At 39.5% G+C, this 19,384-nt stretch overlaps 1 protein-coding gene across 1 annotated transcript in view; it reads left to right on the top strand.

Annotated features, from left to right (window-relative positions):
• The window catches only part of fbxl17 (F-box and leucine-rich repeat protein 17), a 246,110-nt gene that overhangs the window by 207,336 nt on the left and 19,390 nt on the right, over nucleotides 1-19,384 (top strand). The window contains exon 10 of the mRNA XM_061730041.1: nucleotides 15,342-15,484. Within this exon, the coding sequence (XP_061586025.1) occupies nucleotides 15,342-15,484 (143 nt within the window). The remainder of the gene's footprint in view (nucleotides 1-15,341; nucleotides 15,485-19,384) is intronic.

Below are 19,384 nucleotides of genomic sequence, written 5' to 3'. Positions count from 1 at the left end.
CCTGAAGACGAAAAGTAACTCAACTCTGCTTGGCACTCATATGTGTTATTCTCTGGTGCTTTTTCCACATCATTATGCTTTGAATCAACATATAGGAATTTGGAGATGTGGCTTTGGAAAAAAAGGGGCAAGAGAAATGTTGCATGGAATAGTTTTCAAAAAGATTAAAAAAAGAGAACATCAACTTATGTAAACATGTATTTCACTCATTCTGCCTGTGAACATAACCTTTCCAACAGCACTGACTTAATTCCTTCTTTTTCTTTTTTCTTTTAAAAAAAAAATCAAACTCAACTTCTTACCAATACTTTCCCCCATGTGCATATAAATGACAAGAGTGGGCGTGGCGGGTTGTGGTAATTTAACGCAAGTCAAACTTCCCCCATAAAGGTGGGGCAGAAGAAAAGGCAAACACAAGAGGGCACTCTCTGTCTCCCTACCCTCCTGAGCTGTTCTCTGTTTTAAGCACACTAATACACACACATTCATGCACTCATGCACCCTGAAAACATGCTGAACATTCAGATATGAAAGTCAGAATGAGATATTCTCACAGCTACTAGGAGACAATCAATTTGAATTGTATTAATCAGTGCTTGCACTCCAGCCCTCTCTAGTTCACTATTCAATTACAACTGTTACATCTCTCGCTCTCCTCCTCCCTCTCACTGCTCTACTGTCTCATTCTGTCTGAGTCTATTTCTCTGTCTCCTTCTGTAGCCGCTATCTATATTAATATTTCCACATTGTGTTTTTTTGCCCCCTCCTGCTGCAACAGCATAGATGACAGATTTTAACCTAATGAAAAGCACTTCTGTCTAGATTGAAAAGTGGCTTAAACACAACACAGCAAACTCTATCTTTTCCTTCTGCCACACTCTCTTCTCTGGCTTCTTTCTTGATTTCCTGTTGCACACCCCACTCCCCAACCATCCCCACACACTCCTTGTTTTCACCACTTTTCTTCTTCTTGACATTTACGGTTGGTCTAGCCTCACCCCTCTGCTTCATTCTACCCCCCAAACCTTTCATTCTTATAGCTCCTCCTTCTCCTGCTCCCACCCCGTCACCCCCTTCCTCCTATGCTAAATGGGCTGCATTACTGTAATGAGCTGGTAATTTATAGAGGACTAGTGCAGGGCTTGTATCATTTACCCGTTGAGTGTTTGGCCTCCCTGAGCTTGCCCACTCCCTCTCAAAGCGCACACATGCTCTCTCAGAGCCAATTCCAAACACACAGGGAAAACTGTCAAAAGTGTGTGGAGGCATGCGGCACATGCAGACATAATGACACACTCAAACAAACACCTTGCCCACCCCCGTGGAGTGAAAGCATAGCAGTAACAGTTGTGAATTCTCTGCACACTGGATCCATTCAGCAACAGGCCTCATGCGCGCACAGAGACGCATATCGCAGCACATCGCAGCACACAGACGTAAGCCTATGTACAAATATAAAAAGATTAAAATAACAAAAACCTTTGATATGAAATATGAGTAATGTGTGGAGGAGTGAGTGTTGTGAACAAGCTTTTGCAACCAGCTGCACTCGCATAAATTTAAATGCGCTGTCAAATACAAAGCAAAAAGGTCCCTGTGCACAGATATAATACTTTATGAAAACCTTGGCTCATGCTTACAAGATTTTCAGTTACAAAATTGCTAGTCTTTTTGAACTGAATAGAATTTGGATAACATAAGTGTTTTGTTTGCACAATTTTTGTGATTTGCACCAATTTACTTTATTAAATTTTACATGTGTATGCACCAGAAATGGAAATGCACCTAACCTCAAAAACGTGAGATTGGCTTGTTTGTTACTGTACATGCTGACGCTGAGTTTTTAATTTCAGAGAGGTTTCCATAAATATTTGCTTTTGGTTTGCAAGCACAGGTTATAACCATCATTACACAACACGTGGGATTTTCTTCTGTTGTGGTTGTGTAACTAAATGTCATGCAGTCCAAAATCACCTAAACGATAAACATCCAAGAAGAACAAAAAAGAGAGGGAGGCCTGTTTATACCAGCGAGAAGGAGGTAGACAAAAAAGTGGAGAAAGGATAGAAAGGAAAGGGAGGGGAACAGGAAGAAGGAATGTAAAAGATGAGAACCGTGGAGAGGGGGGCTTTAGAGATGATATTGTCTGGGTTTCTTACTTACATCATAACCTGAATATAAGATTGAAGGGGATGTAAAGGGTTCAACTTCGCATGACATTATAAATTATGTGTTTGTTTTAAATTGCACACCATACCATATAAATGACGGCCTCCCACAGGGATGTTAAACACCATGGCGACAGGCGGTGACCCCCAGTTGTAAAGAGGTCAAAAGCCAACACAGCTACTGAGGTGGTGGCAGTGACCCCGAACACAGGAACATCCCTTAGAAAGGATCAGGGCGGGGTGGAGAAATGGGGAGAGGGGTAGTATTAAGGATCAGAGTAAAGCAAACATCAAAGGGAAGAAAATTGTCCAAGTCCAGAAATGGAGGGGTGACAGGAAGTGAAGAAGACTATGAGAAGTCAACCCAGGCTGAGATGAGCCAAGCAAGACGACAGGGAATCAAATAAATGATGGGAAAAGACTGAGCAGGTTGGCTTAGATGGTCAATATTGAATGGGTCTGCAGGATTTGGAGTCCGTGATCTTTAAGCAGAATGAGGCTCAGGGTACAGTGACCCGCCCATGGTTAGAGACAGCAGTGGAATCCCATAAAGTGAGCAATAATAAAGAGGCCTTTTTGTGTGCTGGGCTGGACAACATGGTTTAATTATAGAATATAAAGGTCTTTCACTGCAGGATAGTTGGCTAAAAACATTTGAGGTAAACTGTCAATTTCTGATTGACAGTCAGTATGATAAACATAAAATCTGCAGTATTTACTGTGATAAAATGTTCACAGCATTCCAGACTTTCCGTTTGTAGATAGTGACAGTAAAATGGATGTTTTTTGCACATTTGGAAAGTTTGTTCTGTGAACACAGTACTGTACTTTTGTGTGTGTGTGGTCTGTCGGTTTCCAACTAATTCCTTGAAAACAAGTGCTTCATGTTTTTACGAGACATCCTAACTATGCCGTGGTCTGGAAACAAGGTTCTTAAACTGTCATTTTGCATTTAAGTGCGCTTATCAATTTCATAGTTGCCGTCAAAGCAGCAGTTTCAAGTCAGACGTGAGTTATTCTGTGTGCGTCTAGAATGAGCCTAGGGAAAGGTTAGCCATAACCCCCCCCCCCAAAAAAAAATAAGAATATGTTTGATCTATAGCCAGATATTGATCAAAAACACCGTCTAAGCTCATGAAAATGTAAGTGTGTGCATCAAGCACTTTGGTTGAGTGTGTGCCGTGTATACAGTAATGGCACTTGACGTGTGATTTGAATTACATCCAGGTATTGATCAGAAAACATCACAGAAGCTTTAAACTTTGCTAAAGAGCTTTTGGTGAGACCCGACTAAGTGCAGATACAGACTCACAATCTATTACGAGTTTGCATAAAAGAGATTGAACGCTTGTGACAAAGAAAACAATCATGGGAGAAAAGACATGTTGACAGAAACGGCAGCTTTTAAAGGAGATGGAATTTGTCTTTTTTTCCATCGCTTTCTACATATATATATATATACAACTTTTAATTTACACCCTCCAATAAAGCAGTCATTTTATATTCTCTTATATGAAATTGATTTAATGTCTTTTAACATGCAGTGTTTAGACATTTGACATTTCTTTTTTTCTTTTTCTGCTGTTTTCCTGGGACCACCAGGTCCCTGCTGTACTGGAGACCCCTCAGACTGCAGGGGCACTAGTGTAGTCCCCAGACCTCCCTTTCCCCAGCCACATCCCCCTAAGTCTTCCAGGGAAAACTGGGCCATTCCCAATCCTGCCAGGAGATATGATCTCGCTAACAACTCTTAGGTCTGCCCCAAGGTCAATTCCCAGTGGGGCATATCCAAAACACTTTCCCACCCTTTTGGGAAAGCTCATTTTGACTACTTGTATACATCCACTCCACTCTGTACAGCCTGTGACTATTGATGAGGAGTGTTGGTTGTGATGGCTCAGTTCTTGAGGTGCTAATTGTCATCTCATCTCCTTCATACAAGGCTGTAAACTGCCCAGGTGTTCCTTGAAGGTCTCTACTCAGTGAGGAAAATAGAACCAAATCAAAGAAAAAAAAAAAAGCGAAGGGTACGACTGGAAGATGTCGGCCACAATTTCAAAATCATTAATCAATTTAAGGGTGTTCTTGTGCCAAGAGCATTTATGATGACCTCCATGCTCAAATACAGTGTTTGTCATGGACAAGGTGTGACAAGCACAGATGGCCCAAAAAGACACCACCACTCAGTTTCAGATTGGCCATGTCATTCCTCCCACTTCCTACCCCTACAGGTCTCATTGTTGTTGTCCATATGAGCATTAAAGTCCCCAAAAAAAGCATTGGTTGGCACACACCAGCCCCACACCCAAGACTTCAAGACGGGTAGGCACTCCATATTGTCATTAGATGTATATGTACAAACAACAGTAATATAGCATTGGACTCTTACGGTGCCCGACTGTAGGTGGTGTGTCCAGAGGAGAGTGGGCACATATTGATGTAGGGCTTTGCTTACCAGACCCTACTAAAAAAACAGCTTGACCTTTAGGTTGAAAAGCTGCCTATGATCTGCTTTTTGGTAAAACTAAAGACCCTTTTGTAAAACAATATTGCACAGCCTTATTTGTAGATCTCACAAATTGTTGTTGAACAAACTCAGTGAGGCACCTTCAGAATGTTAAATGATTCAGAAATAATTTAGCAAATCAAGCGCAGAGTGGCTATATAGAGGGCCATAAATCTAGTTCTGTGCCATTAACCAAAAGGGTTTCTTAAAGTTCTATTTTGGGTCCTACTCCTATTGTGGGTTCTGTATTTATTAACAATTTGGGTAAGGAAATGAAAGCAAAAATATAGCTTTTATAGATTATGAAACAATTGTTTATTCACAGTTGCAGTTTATGCAGCTTTACAGAGCTGAAAATCTTTCATTATTTAGTAAACAAAGCTTACTGTTTTCTCAAAGGGACACTTTAGAGTCCAGTTTTACATTGGATAATGAATCAGTAGTATGATGTATGTGTAAACAATGCACTCTTTCAATGTCTATGTTCCTCGTTGAGACTTTCTACTTTCACTTTAACAATCAATGACAGATAAATAATAGATAGATCAAAAATCAATTAATAATAAATTGCCGTACTTTTCATGCCATCCAAACAGTGTTGATATATCTTCATACATCGTGTATAATAATAATATAATAATAATAAACTTTATTTCTATAGCACCTTTCATACGAAAATCGCAGCTCAAAGTGCTTCACAGTAACAATACAAACACGTCAAGAACAATGAGAAAAAGAAAAACAAACAACAGCAAATAAAAACAAAAAACACAAATATTTGAGTGCAGTGATATAATACATAACCCTGACAAAATTCAGTTCCAAATTCCTCCACAGAACAACTACTAAGATAGGATAAAAGCAATGTTGAATATAAAAAGGTAAAAATACTGCACTGAGTCGTATAAATGAAATACTTCAGCAACACAGTTAGTTAAATTCTATAAATTCCAAGTTAAATTCTATATATTGTTAAATTTGTGTGGTCATTATCAGTTGAAAGGTGTGCTGAAATACTTACAGGCATATTTGGGTTTTTTCATTGAAGCCTTACTGACACAATATTGATTCCTTTCAGTGATGGTATAAAGACAACTGTGGATATTGGTTTTAGGATTAAGAAAAGACTGGCATGACCGGACCTTTCCTTGGGTGGGAATACGGACTATGAATGGTCTACTAGCCTAATTGTTGCTCAACTAATTGGCACTGGTTCATTTATTTCAAGGCCTTTTCAGGATGTAATTAAACCCCCAATTCACAAACAGACAAAACCACACAGACAGGCGAACGGACTTGTGATTGTAACAATTTGGCGGTTTTTGTCAGGGGTATTGGCAGTGGAAGTCTGTGTCTGGTTAATGATTCCCACCGGGATCAAAACAGACAGAGTGACCTGCTGAAGGCTAGAGATAAGACGTGGAAACAGACTTGGTGGCACTTAGAAGGCTGACTGTGTGATCCAGACGGAGTCAGATGGCTGTTTTGAGGAGGAAAGTGTAAGACTGTGGCCACAGCAACCACCTTAAATAAAAGACAGGAAACGCTGTGGCTATTGCCATCTTCCTTTCTACTTAATCCTGTCACCAATTACATTTGTATCCCAAGTGGGTGATTAGCTTTTGAGGATTTTGTTTTTTTAAGAGTAATTAATTTAGTAGTTATTGTGAAACCTGGGCCGTTTGTCAATATGCATTCTTGTATGTACTTGTTTTTATGAAACATCATCTGCAGCCGAAGTAATGTTCCAATTGCAAGAATGTATCTGACCAACAACAGAAGCCAAGGCCAAGGATCCCAGATTGCATTTCGCATCAACAAGGGAAAATAAAAGAAGAGCAGAGAGGTGTAAAAGTTATAACTTTATTTTTGTCTGACAGGATGCAGTTTTAAGATTTTTTTTCATGTGATAATATAGGTAATATAAGTTTATATATTTGGTAAAGTTATAAAGATAGCGTGTATTTCAAAATTTCCTCAGATGTTTTCAGAGTTTTTTTTTTCTTTTCCCTTCTACCAAGCTTCCTTTATAAAAGTTGTACTTGCGTTCTTTGGAATTGAGGAAAACGGCCCTGGCCTAGAAGTCTAGCCGTACTGCTAGCAAATTTAAATTTACTTTGCAGGTAAATCTAGCTACCATCCGTTGGAGCTCATTAGCCATGCCCAACAGTCTTAGAGAACCAAACAAATCAGTCTATCCTTGTAGATTGAGTATCTGGTTGAGCTTTGCACAATGACAAGTGCAGCTGTTTGCTGCTGTTTGAATCCTGCAACGGCAGTTTGATAAGCAACCGTTTTAGCCTTCCCTTGGATGGAGAGGGCCTATGGATCTTTTTCTACATCTTTCTAGATGCGAGTCTGATCAATCGGGCTACTTGAAACTTTCAGATAGCAACACATTTGTTTATATTCTTTACAAAATTTGAGTAAGTACTGAGAACTCATTCACAACTTTCTTACCTTCCAGTCAAACTGAACTATATGAAGACTGGCAGAGATCGCTAGGGTATGTTAACCTGAATTCTGTGTAAGCAGAAAGTAAGACCAGCCAGTTTTCTTCTTGATCTTAATGGGCGTGACGTAAGAGGGGCCCATTTCTGGCCTCTGTTTCATATAGTAGCGTGTAATTACCTTTAAGACCTGCTCCCTATGTTCAAGGATTAACCATAATCCATAACAAAGCCATAACTTTGTTACGCTACGTTAATTCCAGTTAGACACATTGAACATGCACTTCAGTGAGTAGGATGCCCATTATCTCCATTTTTGTCCCCTTTCCTCCACTGTATTTTTATCTTAATGTCTCTCACATATCCTTGATTTAAAAAGAAGTTGTTAAGCTTTATGACCCCCAATTTTGTAGTGTACATTATCCAAAATGAAGACCGAATGGCAGAGTAAGCAAGCAGGAAAGATGAGAAAGAAGGTAGAGTGGTTTAATATCGCCAGGAGAGAGGTCAATGGGAGCAAAGGTGTGGTGGATTTTAAATTGACATTAATGGCCTCCTTTTAAATTCAGATAACCATTTGAAACTTTAGCCTTTTCTTTTTTTATGTTGTCTTAAGAGAAGTGTAGAAGAGCTGTAAATGAGCACAATTATAATACAAAGGTCTTGTGAGTATGTTTATATAGAATGAAGGGGGTCTTTTATCTTAACATAGGACTGGTTCTACTGGTTTTAGTGAACACTTTTGCTGCATTTTTTGTGACCAGGGATAGACTTCATTACTTATTCATTACACCTGATGTATCCCTAATTTTTTATCTGTAAAATTTTTTTGACACATTATAAACTGAGCATAAACTTAAATACACTTAATGTATCAGAAGTAGTGATGGGATGGTGGAGGTAAAACTTTAAAAAACATTAAATTAAATCAGGATTTTGAAATCTCCCCTGTTTGCAGTGCAACAGTTTTATCTAATCTTAGTTTTGAGGCAATTATCGTACTGATGAATTGTCTCTTTGTTCTGAAAAATAGTTTTCGACTCAAATAAATGTATCACTGTTGAATTAAAAAAAAAAAAGAAACAAAGAAAAAACAGAACTAGAAAAGCTTGAACTATTTTCACAAGAAACAATCTGGTGAGATCATCAGGGGCACAGAAACGCCTTAAAACTAAATCACAAGAACAGCTGTCTACACAATATCACTGCACCACTGAGGCTTTTTGACACTCGCATACGTCACTTTTATGTTAATGTTAATGTAACGTTCATATAGCAATAACAGTTATATAGAAATAACAGTCAGGGTACAAGAATGATAATGGCCATTTGCTTGAAATTGGATTGTACATTAATTTAATTTATGATTCCTGAGATTAGTGTTCTTTTGTCAATGTTGCATAATGCCTTAAAGGTTTGATTTGTCTATGTAAAACACAATTGATCTGATCTTGCAAATGCCACCTTCCTACATGTTTAAACTTGTAGAGTAGCTGGTCTGATTAAGGAGTTATTAGTCACAAAGGTTGCATTGCACTTGGCATAAAGAACACAGTTGATACTCTAGAAATAAAACATGTGCAAGTCAGCTGGATGGGAGAGTCTGTTGCATGACAGTGATTCTGTGCACTTCTCTCCCACTCTTGCAATGCTCAAGTAAGATAGATGGAAAAGGAGCATTTTGTCATTTAGCTATTATGAAGACATTTACAGTCAAGTGGAAAACTAATCGTTTTCTTTGATGTTCACTAAACGTGTGATGTTTCCGAAGTTATTCATGGTAATTGTGACTTTTAATGAGGTGCAGATTGATAAAGACATCTGGACCCTGAGTTGCCAAAACTTTGAGCTTCAGCCTTGAGATAAATGATGGTAATAAGTAAATGCCTGAACAATATTCTAACTCATTCTAGAAATATGTTCACTAAAATCCTGTTTAATCAAACCAAATGTGCTTTTATCTAACGATGGTAAGATAAAGAAGCATTATGAAGACATGTTACTTGAGTGATATAGTGAGTGTAAACTATGTGACATGTGATTTGATGTTGTTTTAGCTTATTTTAGCAGCCTTTGAGTTTTTCGTCCTCTGCTTCTGTTCAGATTAAAAGCAGTGTTCATCTGTAATTGTTTGACTTTTTTGAGCTCTGATGAGTAATGGCCACCTGTGAAGGGAAGTGACACATCGTCCTGCTGTGCATGTGCGTGAACTGGTGAAGGGAACGTAGTTGTAGGTCACCTTTGTGATTGCTCCCTCTCTCCTTATCGCCCCTTTACTCTATCTGTCCTTGCCCATCACTCAATCTCTCTCACTTGCTCTTTCTGTCACTCACTTACCTTTGCAATCTTCTTCTCCACTTCAAACGTCACATCCCCTCTGCAAGGTTATCACAAATCAACAACTGAAACAGTCTGCCTGTGTATTATTTTCAGATGCAAGGCACCACGAGTGACTTTTTAATTGTTCAGTTACTGTCTTGCTGCTTTAAATATCCTTGGGTCTTCCGGTTGCTTCTTTTTCTCTCTCAAACAAACATGCAAACGATTCCATAAAATTATATGAAGTGCACAGTGTTAGCACTTGCTTAATATAAACAAAGAAAGCGTACGCTGCCTCAACCAAGCACAGAAATAATACATTTCCCACAAATTTGTTGCACTGAGTGTGTTTCTCCTTTCTCCTGTGTCTCTATCAGGCCTGTTGATTTCAGTTTTCCTGGCCTGTGATTGCAATGGACCAAGATTGTCAGGGGGAAGAGCATTGTTGAACTTCTGCTGTTCTAATTTTTCTCATCTTTGCAATTTGTTTTAGTTTATATTTTCTCTTTTTTTTTTCCTCCAGTGATCTGTTAAATTTATCTGTCTTGGAAGATGGAAGCTAGTTTTTTTTGCCACAAGTTCATGTTCAAGTTCACAGTACAGTAGGCTTTTTTTCCCCATCAAATTGAAGCAATTGTGAACATCCCTTTTCAAGTTCCCTCTAGTTCCCACAACTTTTAATCTATTCCTAGCTTACCAAAGTCAAACAAACTTTCCTTCTCTTGTTTGCCGCCTCCTCTGCATGTCTTTCAAGTGCTTTATTTGCCATGTTGTTCAGTGAATTAGTTTAAGCCCCAGTCAGGCTTTTTTCTTTGTGGATAACGCTCATCTGATCATCGTTTGGACAGTAAGGCCGACATTTTCCCAGGGAACGCATCAAACAAATTAAGTGATATCCATGTGGTGTTTATTAGACGCTGAAAAACCCTGGCAGCACAGCACATCATATGACATCCGTTAAGTGCCAGTCAGTGACTGAAATCATGGGACATGGCGACTTTAACCTTAAGTTCACTGTTGCAGTTGCCTTTTTAAAACTTTTTGTTTTATTAATAATTTGAAAAATGTATAGTGATATTATATCTTTAAAAGGAATTAATAAAGAACACAACGATACTGTAGGAGATCATGTACCTTTGAAACAAACACACTGTTCTTGTGCCCCCAGCCCGGGCCTGCCCCAAATGAAGAGTGCAGGTACCATTTATGTCAGAACGGCGTTAGTATAACTGTGTAGTGAATGTCAAACTGAATTATATCCAAGTGACATCATTGCTTTAAAATTAATTTAATTTTATAATAAAACTATTACCATGGAAATGTTTTAATCAAAATTATTATTCAGATACAAAACTACTTAAAACTCACTTTCCCACTTGAAGAGCCAAAAATATTATTCAGATACAAAACTACTTAAAACTCACTTTCCCATTTGAAGAACCAATTTTCTGAGCGACGCTTCACAAGACAGTATTTCCCTTTAATGATGGGATTCTGAGTTGTATAACTTGGGATATTTCTCAAACTCAACAATTAATCTTTTCTGGTCCGTTTTTACAATTACTTTTGATGCGAGACACTGCAGCAATAAAAGCAGAGAATCTGAGCTATGATGTCCGCACAAAGACCTGATAGAAGTAACAATGTGCTCTCCATGAACACATGAAACACAATTAACATCTTCTTATTGTGTATATTGCCACATCCTTGTACACACACTGCATAAGTGCGTTGGATCATGGCAGTCCCTTTCCGAGTGTCATCACATCTTTCAAACATGCCTTGTCTTCATCAGTGGCTAAAATAATGGTGTACTGGATTACTGCACAGTCATGGGGATGGCTTCAGAGCAATAAGATGGCAGTAATGGAGCACCATAATTTAGGAAAATGTAATAAGTGAATGGCTAATAAGGCTATAAACGATGCTTAGCCTCTGAAACTCTAGTGCCAGGTTCAGAGATGGGAGAATAAGCTGATTAAAGAAGGTTGCTTCTCAAGTTGCGGTCATCACTGGATTGACCAGTTCTTGACCCTGCTCTCAGTACCGAGCTTACCTCAGCCTCCAACCAGCTTTGTGTTTGGAGAAACCTGCCATTCAGGGTGTTATTTATTCATACTGATAACAATTTGTGCCTGATGCAAAAAAAGAGAAAAGTAATAGGCTATGGGATCTGTTCCTGGAGACTAAGTAGGAGTTAATGGCACACCAAAGATTTACGTTTTTACTGTGTTGTTCACCTTTAGGTGACATTTGTCACTATGGTTTGTCATTAAAAGGTGAGAGTTGGGCCTTGGGGTGAAATCCTACAATTCAGAAAGGTCATAGAGAACTGACAGGACACTTTTTTGACACAGGGATACCATTCCCAAAGACACTAAATGATCTATGACCCCTTTGATATTGATCTGTTGATTGATTTGTTCTTTGGTGATTGATTGACAAGAGAAGCAGTTTGTCCAAATCCCAGAGGAGTTCTAGGTAAACAAACAGATGGTTTTTAAATAAAAGCTCCACCTGTTTCTTGTATGTTGATAAAAGCTCATCGCTCAGTGACAGACTTGGTAAAAGACAAGTTAAATATTCCATGCTCCAAAATGAATGATATCCAGGATTTAAGGTCAGTCTTTCTCTCTACTTCCTTGCACGCTAAAAAGGGGAGTGCATCATCTCACACACTCACATTCACGCTCACAGAGACAAATCCTCAAGTCATTTTCAAGCAGGGCAGCCGAGTGTATCCTCATTACCGTCTGTGACTGTGAAGGCACCACTCAGTCACAGCTCCTGCTGCCAGAATGGGATTTTATCCTCCCCCCCCCCACCCGACTCTTCCACCTCTTTTTCACCTTAACTTCTCATGCATACCGCTTCATCTGCTTCTCAGACAGCAAATCAGTATGAGACAGGAAACACTGTTTCCTGCCCTCATGGTCTCTCTTGCAGTTTACATTTTTGAAAATCCTAAATTTTAGCTATTGTTTCCATTACATTTCAACCAATATAATTATGACCTTGTAGAAACGATTTTAATAAAGTAATGTTTAATACAATGTTTATTGAAACTACTATTGAAGTAACTGCATGGGGCCTAACAACATTTTTTATATATTATGATGGTCATGCTAGTTGTTTTAAAGTAAAAACATGGTATTATATACTGTATAAATGCTAAAACTTAATTTGTAAATTATTCTATCAAGAGACCCCAGAAAGAACCCTGCTTGTATTCACTACATGCACACATTTTTTTCTGACTATCAAATGACAAATGCACGGAAGTTGGAAACATTTTAAACTTCAGTGTAGTGTTTCATGGGTTTCTCTTTAAAAAAATAAATGCAATAAAACATACCAAAAGTGCAGCCGTCTCTCAGCTATAAGGTCCTGGGTTCAATTCCCGCTAGGGACACTGTGGGTGCTGAGTGCGTGTTAAGTTCCCCCATAACTTCAGGAAGACATTGATAGGAAGTGTTTGGTTCAGTATCTAACCTGACGATATTTCAAAATTTGAGCTTTGAAAGTTAGGGATTGAACCAGCAACCCTCTGAGCTACAGCCATCCTTTAGCAAGGAATTTTATGATTCAATGTTCTCAACAGGTTTCACTGAAAACTCTTCTTTTGTAAAAGTAACCAGTGATTTCTATTCGGCGCTTAGAGTAGCTGAATTTGATTTCTGGCTAGAAGATCAACAGAAGCAGCAGAACACACAGTGGTATTGGGTCGTAATTATAACCAGATGAAAAACTTGTTCATAGCATCCTGAGCCAGTCTAGAAAGTGCAGTACTTTCTTTCTTAGATCCAAGATGAAATATGCTAATTCAGTTTACCAATTTAGGAGCTTAAAAAAAGCAACATTTAGTGTGTTTATTGGTCTCTTTCTCCTTGCAGCTATTTTAACCTGGCTATTTAATTTCTTTATAAAATCTGGGATCTGTCAGCGCCAGCATTTGTGATTCATTTTAAGGGCTTGGTTTGTGCTGTTGTGAGTGCAGTACACTCAACAAGAGATGCATTAAAAATGTACTCACATGCACTTCCTTCACATTCACAATGTAGGCACCTGTCTGTTTCTATAATCCCGCTGTGTCTCGTTTCTGCTAGGAAAGTTGAAGGAAAATAAGCGAGTTGGCAAAGGAGAAGGGGAAAAGGGCTGTGTTTGATTTGTTCAACTATGAAGCTCTCCTATTTATTTGATCTCCCTTTTCCTCAGAAACCTCCTCAGTCTCTCTGCAAGGGGGTTTGAACAGCAGTGATATGTGTGTCTTTACTTCAGATGAAAGGCCTGAGCACAGGTAATCAAATTCTGGATCATGTGATTGAATCTGATAAGGGGAATGGGATGCAAGCCCTTTCACTCACATCTTCCCAGCCTTCTACACACTCAAGCGCACAGACAAATAAATGTCTCAAGATTTGACACATGTTACTATTTCACCAATAGTCATAAAACACCATAGCTACTCCATGTTCTTTCCACCCATCTGGCCTGCTGAAGCTTTTTTCCCCATGGTGCCATTTTGCATGAAACATAGTGAAACATCAAAGCTGTCTCACCGCCTGTTTAGCCATAATGTGCCATTATGCATGGCACGATGGTGCACAAAAGGAACCACATGTGGTGCACTTCAAGTGGTCAGAACTATAAATGACATATGTTGCACACGGTATGCAAGTTTGCAATCTGTGTGTGTGTAGCCATCTACATTACACAGCAGGAAGGATGTTGAAATGCTTGCAGAAAAGAATGTAGGGTTATCCATTTCCCTTCTCCTGTGGGAACAAGCTCCCGCACCAAAAACATGGACTAATTTGTATATATATTCACGCAATTTTTATATTCACAAGTCTTGAGCTGCTAGTCAATTTAGTGTGCAATAACATGGGTGATGTGCTGACTGTATATTATTTAATACTTTAATATGTGGTGTGCCAGTCATAAAAGTGAGAAATTAAATAGAATTCTTCCCCATTCTTATTTAAACAGAGATGTATCAAGCTTGTTTATTAAAAAAAAAAGAAGAAAAAAAAAAGGTTAAATGGATTCCTGCGAATGAGAAAACAACATCAGGGCTAAGTAGCTATTTGAAGGTGCTGTCAAAGGCTTCCTCAGGCTTTACCCTCCTCCTTTCATCTCTCTCTCATCCTTCATTCATCCTCCTGCCTTCCCTTTCTCATTAGCGATGGTTGCGAGAGTGCAGAACAAAGCCCAGGTCTGCCAATCGATCACCAACAGCGCTATCAATCGACTGGTGGACCACAGGTCTCCGCCATCTACACAACGATTGACGGCTCAAAGATTGATGAGGAAGATTGTTGTGTGTTTGTCTGTTTGTATGTAAATGCAAGAAGGATTGGAGCTAGATCCCAAAATAATTAGTCCAACTGTGTTTGTCAACAGCACCTTTTCCAGTTTGTTGCTACTGTACGTTAAGATTGAAGTGACTGAATTTTTCCATCCACACAAACGCTCATACATTGGCAGATATTTGTTTTTGACAGATACTCTTTGCACTGATGGTTTGTTTCTGTCCTGGCAATGGTAAACCCCCCCACACACAAAGTTAAATTCTAGACTAGCCTAGATTAACTCTTTACTCTGGCTTGGTGTCATTGCCTTTCAGTGGTGTGACTTGTGCCAGCGTTCTGATAGATGAATCCTGAAGCTGTCTGAACAAGCATGGGTACACACAGGATTTCTTAGCGTGCATATGTGTGTGTGTGTGCGCATATTTTCACAGCTGGCCAGATGAGTTCCCCCAGTTTCATCTCAAATTTATGTCTGTCTCTGAGGAAGTCGATGCTGCCATATTTGCATGAGAAAGATTGTCAGAGTAACACCTTTTCTGGTCTCTCTCCCCTCCCTCCCCACCCTCGGCCTGTGTTCTCTCCACAGCTTTGATAGCCATAGGCCAGTACAGCAGTACCATAGAGACTGTGGATGCCGGCTGGTGTAAAGACATCACGGACCAAGGAGCAACACAGATTGCTCAGAGCAGCAAGTCCCTCCGGTACCTCGGCCTCATGAGATGTGACAAGGTAACAAGGCTCAGTCCGTAATGTCTGCTGGTGTCAAGTTTTCCTGTCAGTCCCTTTTTGTATGGTTATGGGCAGCATTTTCTCACAATAAGTACACATATAGATATGTCTTTAGATGCAACACATAGTTCGTGACAGTGTTGCGTAACAGTTTTCTTTAAATACAAATGTAAGGCTTTCTTGTGCACGTGAACAAGTTTGTGTCAGTGAAGCTTATCATGATGAAAATGGTCAATCAGATATCTGAGACGTGGAGTCCCAGGGTGCATCCACACCAGCCATGGTTGGTCCTCTTTAAACGGAACAGAGTTTGGTTGCTCAGAAACTTGGTTCGTTTGGGGAGGTGTGAATCGAACTCTGATGTTGGTCAAAGAAACTCTGGTTTGCCTAAAAGTGTAGGTCTTGGTCTGCGTCAAGTGAACCAAATGCAGTAACCACAAACTAATCAAATGCACATGTAGTACAATAACAATACACTAACCAAAAGGGTTAGTCTGTATAACAATGCAGTTTGAAAGCAAAAATCCCAAATTCTTGATGTGACTTCTAGTGGCTAGTTGCAGCTTGTAGCCCAAACAGTTTAATACCATCATCTGCAACCTTTTTTGCTTCTTTTATTTTTCATCTATAAAGTTGAAACCCTTAAATGGTGTTTTGAATCTGCTTCATATATAGACCCTTTCACTGACTATGTCACAATGATGTAACGCAACTAGCGAGAGGGAAAACAGAAGAATGGTGAATAAAATTATGAAGACACTGCTGTTTACTAAGCTATATAAAAGTTTTAAGATGTCATCTTGTGTTGTTGGGTGCCAGAATGGTAGAATTTTTATTTGGTACCATTAGCAATCTTTCTATCGCTAATTTCTGTTTCTAGAATCTTTGGTTAAAGGCTATAGAGTGGAAAGACTTAATGTACGAGAGTAAATTATCAAAAATGCTCATCCCCCTTTTTATCTGTCCTCCTTTATTTATAAATGCCTGGTTGTCCCATGTCTCCTTTTTCTCAAACACAACACGTTATACATTCATTCACACACACTATAATACAACACACACTCACAAAACTGCGCCGATCCATGTCTTGTCTTTTCTTAACTACTTTTTCTTGTTCCACTTTTGCTGATCTTAGTCCTTTTTGGCAGAATTTTTTTTATTCTTTTCCTGTTTTTTCTTTTTCTTGAGGGACCAATAAAATATGGTCGACTGTCAAGAGGGCTGGTTAAGGAAACACACGCACACACACCCATGCACACCAAAAAACCCTCTGTTGCAAGATTAAAATGCATATATACACTCACTGGCCACTTTATTAGGTACGCCTGTCCAGATGCTCATTAATGCAAATTTCTAATCAGCCAATCAGATGGCAGCAACTCAATGTATTTAGGCATGTAGACATGTTCAAGACAATCTGCTGCATTTCAAACCAGCATCAGAATGGGGAGGAAAGGTGATTTAAGTGATATTGAACATGGTTGTTGGTGCCAGACGGGCTGGTCTGAGTATTTCAGAAACTCCTGGTCTACTGGGATTTTCACACACAACTATCTCTAGGGTTTACAGAGAATGGTCCGAAAAAGATAAACATTTCCAGTTAGCGGCAGTTCTGTGGTCGCTAATGCCTTGTTGATACCAGAGGTCAGAGGAGGACGGCCAGACTGGTTCAAACTGATAGAAGGCGACAGTAACTCAAATAACCACAACTGAGGTATGCAGAAGAGCATCTCTGAACGCACAACATGTCGAACCTTGAGGCGGATGGGCTACAGCAGCAGAAGACCACACCGGGTCACTCCTGTCAGCTAGGAACAGGAAACCGAGGCTACAATTCGCACAAGCTCATCAAAATTGGACAACGGAAGATTGGAAAAACGTTGCCTGGTCTGATGAGTCTTGATTTCTGTTGCGACGTTTGGATGGTTGGGTCAGAATTTGGCATCAACAACATGAAAGCATGGATCCATCCTGCCATGTATCAGCGGTTCAGGCTGGTGGTGGTGGTGTAATGGTTCAGGGATATCTTCCTGGCCCACTCTGGGCCCATTAGTACCAGTTGAGCATCATGTCAATGCCACAGCCTGAGTATTGTTGCTGACCATGTCCATCCCTTTATGATCAGTGTACCATCTTCTGATGCTACTTCCAGCAGGATAACGTGCCATGTCATAAAGCGCAAATCATCTCAGACTGGTTTCTTGAACATGACCATGAGTTCACTACTCAAATGGCCTCCACAGTCACCAGATCTCAATCCATTAGGGCACCTTTGGGATGTGATGGAACAGGACATTCGTATCATGGATGTGCAGCCAACAAATCTGCAGCAACTGCGTGATGCTATCATGTCTCTATGGACCAAACTCTCAGAGGAATGTTTCAAGTACCTTGTTGAATCTCTGCCACAAAGGATCAAAGCAGTTCTGAAGGCAAAAGTGGGTCCAACCCGATACTAGCAAGATGTGCCTAATAAAGTGACCGGTAGGTGTATGTGGCTTGTGAATTTTACTAAACTTGGTATTAACCATTAATATATATGCAAACAAAGGAGGAAAAATGCTTGTATCAGGTACATAAAAGAAACTTTTATGTGTATAACAAAACACAAGTTTGTTATCCCATCCATCTAATCGGAAATTGGATTAGTAATGAGGGTAATGACTGAATCATCTTTCTACTGTGAGTGATGGCGTACAAGTTACCTAGACTGCGTCCATCAGCGTTAAATTGTTTTATTACTCACGGTCCTGGTGATTAAGTAAACTGAGGTACACATACTAGGTCACTGGTGTGAGTTTTACCAGTGTTATGAAATCCATGACTTTCAAAATCAGTTAAATTAGGGCTACGGTGGAAGTCGTTTTCCACCCACCAAAATTATAATGTATTTTTTACCAACAACAAAGGTGTTTATAAGCATGCACATGTGCATGTTTAGGAGCACAGCTGGTATTGCAATTAAAATTGGGCAGTAATGCATTATTTTTTGCATAAGGGAATACACTATATATAAAGTGTTAGTAGAAAATATTAAGATATGAATGCCATATCTTTCACAATATTGCAATAAACCTGTCCTCCTCCCGGATATTGTCTAATGTTCTGAGATAATTTCGGAATACTTGGTAAAAATGCTTCCAGACCTTCTATATACCTTTTATCTAAAGTAATATGTAAGCAGTTGCCTAACTATAATTCATACAGTGTTCATAACAACAGACAAATCCTTAAACATCCACACATGAACTCTTAATCTGATCAGTTTAACAGTGTCTGGGCCAGACCGACGCCTGTGCCCGCTGCACCTGACTAGTACATATTTGAGTCTTCTGGTTGGGCAATAATAGAAGTGAAAATGACATACATAACCCCTCTCACAACCGACTTTGAGATACCTTTGGGTTTGAAGGGCCTTCTTTTCAAAGTCACTTTCATCTAGCCTCTTAGCCATCCAATCACTAACCTGGTGGAAGCACATGTAGTTGCGCTGCCATGGAAACGACCCCACCCACCTCTCCGGTTGGTTCACTGGAGCCTCTGCCACACACAGATGCATCCACTTAGTGTGGGATCATGCAGTCTGACATGAGTGGGATGAGGGCAGACAAGAAGGAAAGGAGAGCAGCTGGTTTGACCTAGACACTTTAGTCTGTGCCGATATTGTTCAGCCTGCCGTTGCTAATTGCACGACACATGCCGCAGAGCTTGTTGGCGTTCCTGTCTTGTGTCTGGCATTATGTTTTAATGAGCTTTTTACTTATGTTTCAGGACATTTTTACTATTAAACTTTAAACAAATACTTAAAATAAAAATAATAATAAAAAAAAAAAGACAACCTCTGGTGTGCGTTTTTATATAGTGCCGGGAGAAATTGGCCGGAGATAGGAAGGGGGAGGA

The sequence above is a fragment of the Cololabis saira genome, chromosome 9 (genome assembly GCF_033807715.1).
Source record: "Cololabis saira isolate AMF1-May2022 chromosome 9, fColSai1.1, whole genome shotgun sequence".
In the NCBI taxonomy this organism is placed as follows: Eukaryota; Metazoa; Chordata; class Actinopteri; order Beloniformes; family Belonidae; genus Cololabis; species Cololabis saira.
The sequence above is the reverse complement of the archived record's forward strand: the minus strand, read 5'-3'. Positions and strand labels throughout refer to the sequence as shown.